General features: G+C 32.5%; 1 protein-coding gene across 1 annotated transcript in view; it reads left to right on the top strand.

The window, feature by feature from the left end:
* LOC106473494 (serine/threonine-protein phosphatase 4 regulatory subunit 4-like) overlaps positions 1-14071 on the top strand; it is a 39348-nt gene that overhangs the window by 15068 nt on the left and 10209 nt on the right. Inside the window, exons 15-19 of the mRNA XM_022401919.1 lie at positions 802-907; positions 3276-3401; positions 5876-6042; positions 6483-6524; positions 9540-9626. Coding sequence (XP_022257627.1) covers positions 802-907; positions 3276-3401; positions 5876-6042; positions 6483-6524; positions 9540-9626 — 528 coding nt within the window. The remainder of the gene's footprint in view (positions 1-801; positions 908-3275; positions 3402-5875; positions 6043-6482; positions 6525-9539; positions 9627-14071) is intronic.

Genomic DNA, 14071 nt, shown 5'->3' with positions numbered 1-14071 from the left:
TTTTATATATACTTTTGTATAACTCAAAAATCCTAAATTACTACATCAATACCATAGAATTCTACTATAATTTATCAAGCTTAGTAACTAAGATGTATTTTAATCTAAAAAAATATAAAATTTCAAGCAGACTAAAGACACACCCTACCTCTTTGAAATATTGGTTCAAAATAAAGAAATGGCATCCAAGCCCATTAAAATGGCTGAGAAAGCCACTAGGGAGACAATCTGACTTTTCGATTGGATATTCATGTCATATATAGAAGTAAGTGTATATAAGGGAGCATTTCCAAAACTGAAAAGAAGTGGGCGGGGTGCCACTGTGTTAGATTTTTTTACATGAGCAATATCTTAGCAAATAGGAAAGATAAGACATTCTTATTTTATATTCTAGCTTGTCAATATTGGTAATTTGAGTTTCTAATTCGTAAGAAACTATAGACTTAGTACTTTGACTTCACAAGCATCTAATTTGAACCATTGCTGCATTAAACATACCACATGACACACACAAATTGATGTTTATCTGTTTTTAATATTTACTTTTAAATTAAGAAATTGAGTAATGTATAGTACTAAAATTTGAATTATAATCTACAGTTTGATACCAAAGTTATTAACATAAATTCATGAAACAGTAGTTTAATAGAATTTTAAATGCGAGTTAACAAATGAGATGACATGGCCTTTCACCCGTGACCCATCTCGAAAGGGTTAAACAGTGTTAGATACTTTTTTTTTGTTTTTTTGTGACTTTGCATAATCCACAACTAATATATTTGTTCTATTCTCAACCATTAGAGACCCATACCTTGTCGTTTGGCTGCAGCTTACACATTGTTGGTGCTGGTAAGAAACATTCCATTGCTTGATCGACGCTTATCCATCATTGATCGATTAACAGCAGGTATTTAGTCAGTATTAAGTTTTTCTTTGTTTTATTTAGTGATTTCTTTAACTGCAACACTGACTTATAGGTAACATGCTCTCTTGTTGTTGTGTTCGATCTACATTTGTTACAAATGAATTTCTTTATTACCAAGATATTTTGTTATAGGCAGTTTTGGGTAAGTCTCACAAGCCACCAGTTAGAGGAAATGTATGTAAAGAAGAAACAACTCTGAGACCAGGTAACATAAAAACATTTAATTGAAAAAATTCCAACAATATATACTTTCACATTGCTCTCTCTACCATTTGGATGTCTCGTAAACAATTCCTCTACTATACTTATTAACATCTTCGTGATACTTGGTAAATCATTAACTAGTTTAACTTTTAGTAGACCCCCTGTCATGATGTACTGTATAATAGATACTTTACTAGATGAAATAACGAAGGCACTTAGTGGTGAAGGTTCTCCAGATGCTAAGGCTGACATCTCGGAGGATTCACTGAAGAACAGAAAGGCTTTCTTCTTCTTCTAGTCGACTGCTCCTTCTTTAAGCTATGGCTTTTTATACTTAACAAGATGTTGGTGTCATTCTAGATGGAACCAAAACCCTAACCAAACATTGTATTTCTTGGCTTTTGATTGGTTGTTAATATTTTCTTAAAAGGAACCAAAACTGTAACTACTGTTCCTGGATTCCTATTGGCTATTTCTTATATATCTGTAAGGTGTCACATTAGCATTGGGACATGCTGTCAACTCATATATTTTCTTTCTCAGTTTTCTTGGAGTTTGGCACATCATAATATGTATCTCTGATGTGCCTACAATCCATGCCACTTGACGTTTGCCTAGTATGTTTTTACTTGCATACACACTCTGCAAAAACATCAACAGTTCAAACTAGTTAAGTATCAAAAACAGAGCAATCTCTATATTTTCACATTTTTTTGGGGACTTTCTTTTTTGCTTCATGAACACTGCATGCACACATCTGTATACTTTATTTGGATTCCTCTAGAGAGTGATGTCAACACATTATTCACTGACTGCACATTTAGTCTTGCACATTAACCTCTAGTGGTGTTGATTGCACAGGCAAGTTCAGAGACTATTTGTTACGCATACTTAATATCAGCATCAAAGTGTGTGATATTGCTGACTAGAAGAAGGCAGTCAGAACATAATTTATCTGTACAAATTCTTACACTTTAGGAATTTCAGCTGAGACAGCATTTTGTCACTAAGCTTAGCTCTATGAGGGTGCATAATGCTGCCTCCATTTCTGAACACTTGTTTGATGGGGGAACTAGAATTGGGAACAGCCAGCACTCTCATAGTTACAGGAAACAGCGTGGAGAGATTTTCTTGTTTACGAATCAGAAAAATTGCTTTCGTCATCTATGTATTTCTTCATTCACACCAACAAACTTCCACTGACCGTTGTCGAAACATTTCCGATCAACTCGTAAACAAAATTGACACTAATACACCAAACAACAATACATTACACTGCAGTTTACCATTTACCCCTGACATCAGCTCAAAAATAATTAACACTTGGAGAAAATTTGCCATTAAACATAAAATTCGTGTTGACTTCAAATTCACACATATACCCGGCCCTAAACGAAAATCCTTATTAAATACAAATCATATAAAATTACACAATACCCACATCACTTATAAGATAATGTGCATCAACTGTCCAGAATTGTACACCAGAGAAACTGGAAAAAAAATTGGAAACCAGATTCACTAAATACAATAATTTAAAAAAAAAAAACCTCCAATGTTTAATATCATTGCAACTCAAAAAATCAAAGTATATCTATACAAAACACTGTAATTTTAAACAAAGAACCAAACATCAATAGATGCAAAATAATAGAAGCTATCTTAATGGAACGAAACAGTCCCACTCTAAATAAACACCCTGGAGTACCAAGATACCTATACTAGGCTGTGATGCAATCTCCGGTCATGTGAACTTTTTGTTTACATATATATACATGTCTCTGTAAACTACTGTTCTGATGTACAAGTTGTTCTGGTTTTTTTTTTCATCTAAAGAAAAGTGACATTAATTTCATGACGACCTAATACATGAATTGCTGTGTGCCAGTCTTGGACAAAATATTCTTTTATAACCAAGAGAACATTTATTTTGTACTCATTATGTTAATAAAACACACACGTTTAAAAATTCAACTTAAGGCAAACAATATAAAAACCCTATAACCTGATCCCTTTCAAAAGATATACACTTTTTCATCAGTTTGCCTGGGTTAAGAAGTTTTGTATTTGTGTCATATATTTGGTAATTTTTAGTGTTTGTCAATTTATTCCTTTATTGTTTGACTCTTTTTTCTTTTTTTTTAAGATCTTTGTCATGGAAGAAGCTGCCACAACAGGATGTTGTATATATCAGTGTGTCAACTAGTCATGGATCTCTTTTCCAAAACCTTCTTCAAACAGTATTTCTTCCGATCGTTATTAGGGCTAGCATGTATGTACCTTCTTATAATTATTGCAGAACCTTCTACTAGCCATGGTTGAGGCTAGTATGTAAACACTTACAATAACTGAATCTTGCACAAGTTTTAGAAACTTTTTGAAACTGCATTTATCTGGCCGTTATTGAAACTCTTACAAGTATTGGCTACCTCTCTTTTGTTAACTATAATAGTTATTTTAATTCTTTTGACTTTATGTAGCTAAAGATAAGATTTGTTTGAAAAAGTGATTTTATGTATATTTTGTAAAGTTGATCAAAAGAAGTTTGCACTTCTTGTACACTGTAGCTAGATCATGCAAAACATGAAAAGAAACATCTTTTATTTGTTAGAAAACAGATCTTTTGATCTTGGCATGTTAGTGACTCATGTAAGGTATATGATCAGAATACAGTTTACTCACATGAGTAAAACATTTCATAAACAGAAATTTTGGTAATTCTGTATATATGGCATAACATTAAAGGACAGCAAAGGACCTCTTGGTTCATATAGGTTGTCTTATCCCCTAAATTAAAAAAGGGAGGTCTGGCTTTGAAATGTTTTGTCATTCAAATATTTATCAATCTTTTCCTCGAACTTCCATAAATTAACTACATTCACCACATCCAAAGACAACACGTTCCAGAGGCCAACAATAAAGCTGTCTTAGCTGAAGATGACTCCTTCCTTTCCAAAAGTTATATTTGCATCATCTAGTTTTACCATTGTCACCATTAAATATGAAGAAAAAAAGATGATGTATCAACACTCAAATCCTTTAACTCTTCTTTTTCCAAGAGGAAGAGAAGTTCATAGCTCTTAACCTATCCTCTTATGATAACTTTTTCCATCCCAGGTATCATCCTAGTAGCTCTCCTCTGAAGTCTTTCCAACAATTCAATATCTTTTCTGAGGTAAGAAGCCCCAGACTTGAACACTACTCTGAACGTGGCCTAACCATTGACCTATACAATGACATTATAACCTCTTTAGACTTGTATTCAATGTTTCTGTACATATAACCTAGAATCTCATTTACTCTGCCACGAGCAACAGCACACTGTTTGGATGGATTAAGAGACTGATCAACCAGAACACCAAGATCTTTTTCTTCTATTACACTGTTAAGAAGATTATTTCAATGACAAATTACATGCATAATTCAAATTGTGATATCCCACATGCATTACCTTGTGTTTTTTATTAAATCATATACCATTTATTTGCCCAACTCGCTGAATAATTCAAATCCTTTTGTAAAGCAGTAGCATCATCCTCACAGCCAACAACACCAAAAACTTTACATGTCATCAGCAAATTTAAATAATCTATTGACCATTCCTTCATCTATGTCATTGATGTAAACCAAATAGAGCAAAGATCCTAACACTGAGCCCTGAGGTATCCCACTCATAACAATAATCCAGTTTATCTGAACTTCATTTATAACAACCCTCTGCTTTCTTCTGTATAGCCAGTATTATATCTAATGAACCAACTTATCTCCAACACCTACAGAAATACCTTTTTATGTGGCACCTTGTTAAATGCTTTCTGAAAATCAAGATACACCACATCCACACCTGTACCCTCATCTTTATAATCAGTAACCTCTTCAAAGAATGTCAAAAGATTAGTAAGTCATGTTTTTCCCTTAGTGAAACCATGCTGACTATCCAACAAAATTTTAAACTTTGTTAAATGATTTTGCAAAGCAACTTTTAATCAGGCTTTCAAACACTTCCCACCACTGTTGTAACATTAATAGGCTTATAATTACTAGAATTATGTAAGCCTATAATTACTGGGACAATTTTTATCATTTCCCGTGGAAAAAGGAGCAACATTACTTAACTTCCAATCTTCTGGCACCTGCCCACTGTTCAAGGAAAAATAATACCAAGTAGCTCACATATCCAATCCTTAACCTTTTTCAAAACCATTGGGTAACTATTTGGCCTGGATCATTTCTTTATGATTTAATGAACTTACTGATATCACTTAGCAACATCTTTATTTGATAACATTACAATATATGTATAGAGCATTATATCCATTGATGTTTTAGTAAAGCACATGATATCACCTTGTATCATTATTTGATAACCTAACAATGTATGTATGGAGCATTCTATACTTTAATGTTTAGTAAAGCACAATATATCACCTAGTAATATATTTATTTGATAACAACTCTTGTAGTGGGTATTGAATAAGTTCTAGACCTGATTAACTTTTGAAGGTCATTGGTAAAAGGTCAAATTGGGGAGGGGTTTAAAATATACAGTATAGTGGAGACATAGATGTTTCATAAAGACAAATTGCAATTTGTATAGAGTCCCTTCACTTTTAGAAAAGTACGTTATATCATTGGATGTCATTGTCTGATATCTGTTTAAATCATTTAAAAGTCTTTTATTGAAGCTACATGGACTTCCTATAGCTAGTGTGTGATATTTTTAACACATTGCCGTATGTTTACCAGGTGATCCAGTTCCAAACATTCGACTGCGACTGTGCTCGGTTTTTCCCCAGTTAAAATCTCTCGTAATGCTTCCTGTAGATTGCCCTCTACTTCAAGAACTAGAGTCATGTGTGAGTAGGCTAATGACCAGTGAGAAAGACAGAGATGTAATGGCGGCTGTAGGGCTTGTAAGTCATGATGTGTTTGTTTTTTAATTCCTAAGTCTCTTATTTCCATGGATTAGTTTTAGTTAGCCCACAATTTAAATATGAAGTTACAGTATTTGTCATTTATATATCAAAAACAATTAAAGAACTTTCCTGTGCTTATTATTTTAAGTTTATGATATTGAATTATTTGGTTTTGTCTGTATCTGTGTCTGACTTTTGTGGTTTTGATCTTAAAGATGTGTGGAACAGATATGAACAATTCTATGTTTCTATTGTGGAAAAATTTTAAAGATTTGAAATAAGCTTTATAATGGATTACAGACTAAACTTGGGAGTACAGGCTAAACATGGGATTACAGACTAAACATCCTGGGAAGAACATTATTGATCAGTTCTACTTACTAGTTTAGAAAAATATTCTTTTTTTCTTTTAATTTGGATTTGTTTTAAAATTTCAGGCTATTGAAGAATTAGACAAAATTGAAGTATCTATGGAACCGGTAGGTAAATCTTAAGTTTTTTTTTTGTTCTGTTTTTATAAGAAACATGTTGGGAAATAATTTTATATTGTAAAATATATCTATGTACAATATAGTTTATACAAATGCAATCTTCAGTAAATTTTACATCGACATCCCAAATATTTGATTGAATGAATAAGTTTTTATATTTTACTACTTCTATGTTAATTAGTTCAAATATTATTCTCTCTCTCTTCTTCTGCTTGTGACATTTTTAAAACAACTAATTTCCATGATAATGTAAGATTGACTCAACGTAGTAAGTTTCAGCTTATTTGTATCAAACTATATGTAGTCACATCTTTATTCTTCTCAGTCACATCTTTATCCTACATCAAGCCATTTGCTTATCTCACTTATGTATATGTTTCTGTGTCTGTGTGTCTAGATGTATGTATAATTTAAGAAGAACAATAATTTTTTATTCACCTATGCTGTCTCATCCACCAAACCAAACATTAAAATTAAAATAAACTCAAAACCAGCCCTTATCATTCAAGTATTCATCAAGCCTTCATTTAACTCTTTCCATTTGAGGCCAGTCAATGTGACCAACCTTGTAACCATCAGAGGTTACATATTATGAATTTTAATGTATCTTCATGAAATTTGGCAAGCTTTCACTAAACATCCAAATCTTTTGTACACAAAAAATTTGATTTTAGTATCTGTTTGTTTGTTTGTTTGAAGTTACACACAAAGCTACACAATGGGCTATCTGTGCTCTGCCCACCACGGCTATCGAAACCAGGTTTCTAGTGTTGTAAGTCTGCAGACATAATTTTAGTAAAGATTTGTTCGTGAATATATGGAATCAGTTTGAGTGCTCAGAGTGCAAAGTGATTTTCATGTTAAGATTAAAAATACTTTTCTTCATTTTTATTTAAATTAATTTATGTAAATTAATTAATTAAATTTATTTATAACCTCTAAAACTTCCCAAATAAACATCAAACTTTTTTTTTTTCAGTGAAAATTTACATTTTATTGGTTATTTTCTCTACTCTATATGGACATGGTGAATTTGACTGACCTTATGACCACCATACAAAATAGATCAAAATTACCCATTTTCTTTCTTTCTAAAAGGACTGCAGATGGTAACCGAAAACTACAATTGTTTTATCCTTAAGGATCTGTATTCATCTGTTTATACTTTATTTTATTTCTCTATGAACTATGTCTAACTAATAATCCTACCACACAAGTTGTAAATCACTTACTTAGTGAATGTGTAGCTTACATTACCATGTTGAACGAGGTAACTCAAAAGCTGCTTGCAAATATGCCTCATGAAGAAAATTTTATTATCATTATTTTTCATTATCCCACCTTATCTACCCTAGTAAGTTTCAAATTTTTACATTTTACTTACTTTTATAACCATAAATAAAAATATACATTAAAAAAAACAAGAAGTATATCACTTAGCTCTGACCTGTTGTTGTTTTGCTGTTGGTTGCAGAAGAAATTTAAGCCTACTTTTTTTTTATAATGATTACTAGTACACTATATTTTTATTTACTTAAATAATACACCTAAGAACAGACAATGTTCTATAACTACTATTATTTAACTGGCTTTGTAAATAGGACTAGAGGGGCTTAAATTTATTACCTTTTCTGCTCGATCTCAACACAAGATAAACTTTCAAAGTGAAGATGAAATTCACAATACTCTGTACCAAAACCAATGTAGCATTATATTTCATTTGATAGACTTTCTTTATTGGCTATAAATGATATAGTAGAAAATGTCAAAGAATTATTGGCAATTTGTGAAAGGTGGATGTGGCAAGTGAGTCTGATTTTCTAGTTTCTGACTCTGTAAAGAAATTGAAATTGAAAACTATAAAAATTAGAATTTGCCTTCATACTATCTATCTTATAATGAGTAATTAATGTTAAATTTAGTACTTCTCAGAGGGGTCGTAAATACATTAGAGAAGAGGTAAGACCTAGAGAACAAATGTCTCGATTCTCATACTAGGGGAGATTGAGGATTTTTAAATATTTCCACATAAAATTAAGAACTTAAAACTTAATTAATAAATGAAATTTTAGTGTTATATACGTTTTGATGCCAAATTTATTTCTATATGTTGAAAATAAAGTAATTTCATTAAATCTTGAATGTATCACAATAAAAAGTCCTGACATGCAAACTTTGATCTACCTGTATTGAGAGAGTTACTCCCTTAAATTAACTTCATCCACCACACTGAAAGCAACCCATTCAAAGGCCAACCACCTTGTTAGATAAATAAAGATGTCTTAGCTGAAGGTGACTCCTATCCCGCCCCAATTTATGTCCCCTAGTCCTACTGTTCTCAACATTAACTGTTAAAAAAGATGACGCATCAACACTATCAATTCCCTTGACAATCTTAAACATCTCAATCAGACCCCCCCCCCAACTCTTCCACTCCCAGTAGAAAGTTTCAGAGATATTATCCTGTCCATGATGACAATCTACTAGGTATCATCATAGTAGCCATCCTCTGAATCATTTCCAATAAGTCATTGTAAAGAGCCCAAAATTGAACACAATATTACAAATATGGCCTAACGCCACTTATACATACAATGAAATTATAACCTCTTTAGACTTGTATTTAATATTTGCCCTGCCACTAGCAACAGCACATTGCTTGGATGGCTCAAAAGACTGATCAACCAATACACCAAGATACTTTTCTTCCATGACACTGTTAAGGTTATTCCCATCAAAATTATACCTTGCATTTATGTTGCAGCCAGTCATATTTATCTTTAGTGTTGAGGAAACAAATATGTGAAAGTAACATTTCAAAAGCACTTAAAACTCCTTCAGTGATGCTTCTAAACATTTGTATTTTCTCAATGACTTAAGAAGAGAAAAGCAATACATTATAGCCTTTTTTTCTGTTCTTTCATTTTTTTAATGTAAATATTAATTCAAGAACTATTACTTTTAAAGTAATTTATTGGTTCTTTTGTTGTTGTGATCCTTTAGGGTTCTCAAAGGTCTTCATTTGCTGAACCAGAGGTGGATTTTGAAGATTTGCGAAAAGAAGAAGAAGAAAGGAAGTTATTAGAGCTTGTAAGTTATTTTTTTGATCTATTTGTTAGTATACAAAATTAGTTTGTCAAGTAAACAAGCTGGTACCATAACTACATTGAAAATTTGTTAATCTGGCCACCAATAATCCACATTATTCACAATCTGGATAATTTTTCCTGTAGACAAATCTTTACAACAGGAAATTTAATGAATAATTCATATATTCATGTTCTGTATGTGAACTGCTATTTTGTAAAACAACGCACACACTCATGAATACATGATTCAGTAATCCATACATAACTTCACGAGAGTCAAGCAGGTGTCTTTCAGAACAGGAAATGAGGTGATAATTACTGACCACAAACCCCTGCACTCTTAGTAGTTAACAGTTTATGGTAGTTTTTCTGAGAATGACCATCACTAAGGCCATTTCCTAAGTATCTAGAGAGTCTTGCCTTTACTTGCAGTGAGTACTGAGAACTATAATGGTTATGGAGAAGTCATCATATGCTACAGTCATATTACATTCCAGTGCTCCAAAATGTAGATGCATAGAAATATCAGCATTATTAAAATGTGATGTTTTTCTATACAAGAAAGCAATACATGTGTTCTATAAACAAGTCATTGTTGTGAATGAAATGATGACTTAGGTAAATATAATGACATACCAATTTGATTATGCAGTCTGTATAATTGTTGATGAGACCTATTCATTTATTGATCAATAATACATGCTGTTAACCCTTTTGCTACGGACAGGTCAAAGGGTGCATGTCATGACATTTTAGAGAGCTATTTTCAAAATGTTATTAAATAACTTTGCTATTGCTTATGTCAAAGGGATTCACATCAAAATGAAGGTTATATTTCAAATTTTAATGTTGTATATGTTTTAATTTAAAAGGAAAAAATGATAAATATTATTTTTTGCATGTCACAACACACTCTGTTTTGTTATTGTTCAATTTATAATTAATTATGCCTACCACACAATGTATGCAGTAGTTAACGAATTAGAAACTCAAATTGGAGATATGGACAAGTTATGATTTAAAATAAGAACCTCCTACCTCTTTTATTTGCTTAGACATAAGTATATTTAACCAATCTAGTAGTTTGGCTCCTCCTACTACTCCCAGTCTTTCAAAACCTCTTGTCTAGTCCCACCTACTTTTATTTTTTTAAGAATTTATAACAAATAGAAAGAGCAGTTAATTGTGTACATAAGTCTTATAGCCATTTGTAAATAGCTTGAAGGAGAAAATCGTAATTTCACCTAAACTGTTGAAGTGTGATGACTAAGTTGTTGCTCTGAAGAGAAACAGGACACCCAAATAAATTACAGGTGTTTTGTGTGCACAAATATAGTTAGTTGATATTTTTTATATTATATTTTTATATTTGAAGTGTAAAAAAATTAATAACTCTACACCCTCCATTCAGAAGAATAAACAAGGCTTGCGGCGAGGCTTAGCACGTGCGACGCTCAAGCACAAAGTCTCGTAACCACCGTAAGTACTCAAAATTGTTGTTTTTTTAAGTATATTTTCTTTATTCTAGTAGGTTTTAAGAAAAATTACAAAAATTTGAGTATTTGTCAATAAATAATAACAATATATAGATACGTATGTTATGTATGGTAGCTGAAATTCCCTATATTTAACAAAGTACTACTATTACAGTTAAAGATTTGTACTTTGACTTTGTAGGCCCATATAGTTATGCCTACTGATTTTGTATTCTTCTTCTAATTATGTAAATTGAGGTAAATTAAAAGCAACTTATACAACACTAGCAGCTAGAAAACCTAAAAATAAAGGTATCTTTCTAAAATGTTATGAATAAACAATACTTTACAAATGTCTGCAGAATAAAAGTATGCACAAATGATATACATCTCTAAAATGAAAAATGCACATACAAATTGTATGAATTAATATCAAGCTATATACAGATTCTAACATAAAATGTATACAATGTTGACACATGATAAAAGTAACATGAAAGGATCAACATTGGGGGGGAAAAAAACTATCAATGAATGCAAGTTTACATAGTTATTTTACTACAAACATTTTAGACATTGTAAACTGATTTTGACAGATTTTGAAAGGTAGCATCACTACTCTATGATTAAGAAAACAAAACTTTAAAAAATATTTTTATCAAAATTTAATGTAAAAAGTAACCACTGTTTTACTTTGAAATACAAACATCAAAATATTTAGAGAAAAAAATGTAAACAAAGGAAGAGAGTAGACACTCTTAGATAAAGAATTAACATCTTTGAAGAGTAACACTAGTGTGATACTCTTCATCATGTTTAATACAGAGAAATTCATTACATAGTTACATTTGATTGTTACTTTATTTTCTGGGAGGAACGTCTGCATCTCTTCCTGTGACTTTTATCAACAGTTGTTGGGAACATAATAATGCTTGGAGATGGCTTGAATGGGTAATGAAGAAAAACTTTAATACACGTTTAACATAACCGCAAATGTACAATGCTTTGACAAGGTTTTGTCATCATCGAGTATTAATCTCAAAACGATTTCTTCATCATCGAAGTTGTTGGGAAGTGCCTGCCAAGAGTGAATCTCGAAGGTAATGAGTCCTGCACAGTTCTTGAAAGTGGTATACCAGAAGGACTTGGTCTGCTTTGAAGTAGAGGCTTAATAAGAGCTGTGACCAGGTCCATTCTGAAGGCCTTCTGGGATAATGATGGGTGATGGGTTTGTTGTTTGTACAAAATCTAAGCATTTACAACTGTCAAGTCCAAAAGTAAAAAAAAACAGTTTTTATACCATTTTTTGTCCTTTATCCAGTAGAATAGTAACTTAAGTGTTGGTCATTCAGGTCCACCCCTCCCATAAACTTGTTGTAGTCCACAATTAACTGAGGTTTTGTGACCTCAGCATCCCTCCGTCTTCTTGTCACAGTTATGGTATTAGAGTGTAAAATTTAAAGTGCATAAATGTCTCGTTTGTCAATCCACTTCACAGCTGTCAGAGTTCCACATTAGAAAAAAAATGTGCTTCTCCTCTCTGTGGGTTTGTAGAAACCAGTTGCTGTGGGAAATATAGTCTGTCTTTCCTGCATGTCCCACAAGCACAGGTTCCCATAGTCAGTAGTTTGCCAAATAAATGAGAGGAAGTGTAAAAGTTGTCCATGAAAACCCAGTGCCATAATCTGTTGTACTTGTCCATCACAACATTGTCTGCTACACCTTTAACTGGCATTTGCCCCTCTTTTGCTCTGTAGATTTTAAACTTCAGACAGTATCCACTTGCAGCTTCTTCCAGGACCCACAACTTGATTACCCACTCAACAAGTTTCTTAGGTAAATATTGAAAGAAACTAATTCTACATTTTGTGCTAAGCATTTGTTCGTCTAGTAGTGGGGGAACAAAAGAGTTTAGTAGATGGTCTATGATAAGTCTAACCTTAAAAAGTTTATCATAGTTTGGGTCAATTCTAAGAAGAAAATTAGTATTGTTATTGAAATGTAAGTAGGTGTGGATAGCTAAAAACCTGTCCCTAGAGAAGATGTTAGTAAACCAAGGATTATGGAAAGAAAGATAGGTAGACCAGTAGTCAGAAAGAGAAGGATAAGGCTTTAGTCCCATTGTTAAAGTTAAACCTAAATATGCTAAGAGTTCACATTGTGTAATATCGGTCCATTTTACTTTTTTTTTTGTGGTCCACCTTCTTGGTGGTGTCTGTGGTTTGCAAACTGGTTCATTTCATTCACAATGATATTTAATGTTTCTGCAGTAAATAAAAGTTTAAAGAGGTGACCTGTCTGGACACAGGTTCACCTCTGTTGAATGGAGGTATGTTTATTTGTTCCTCCTTGGTGATATACTTCCGGGTATCATTGCAGGCGAGAGGCCTTATCTGCTGGGAAGGGGGCAGTCCTAGTTCACACTGCAGCTTTACCCTTTCCTAGCCCTGCCTCTTTTATGTGATGGTGGTGTAGCTTCTCTAGATGTACCTAACCTCGGTGGTTCCTGTATATCTTCATCTGAAGAATACCTTTCAACTACTTCTTGATCTGTTCGTAAGACAGAATCAAGAGGAGCTGGTTCTCCCTGAGGCCATCTTGTTTTTTCGACTGCTTCTGTTAGCAATTGATGCATCAGCTTCCTCAACTGCTGATTACCCTGAAAGACTGCTGCCTTTGTTGGAAGAGAAAGATGCATGCAGTAAAAACTGCATCTCCTCATTGTTGGGAACTTTTTCAATTCATTGAACTTCGCTTTAAGTTCTTTTTTACCTGCCATTTTTAGAAGAAAAAACTTTACATATATATATTTTGCATCATGTATTCTCTGTTGTGTAACATTATTAGATGTATTATATGACATGTATTAGTTCTTTACATGTGTGTGTGTGTGTGTGTGTATATATATATATATATATACATACATATATATATATATATATATATATATATACCTATTTGTCTACGTCTC

This window comes from Limulus polyphemus, unplaced genomic scaffold, assembly GCF_000517525.1.
Source record: "Limulus polyphemus unplaced genomic scaffold, Limulus_polyphemus-2.1.2 Scaffold6221, whole genome shotgun sequence".
Classification (NCBI taxonomy): domain Eukaryota; kingdom Metazoa; phylum Arthropoda; class Merostomata; order Xiphosura; family Limulidae; genus Limulus; species Limulus polyphemus.
This window is presented reverse-complemented; position numbering and strand designations above follow the sequence as displayed.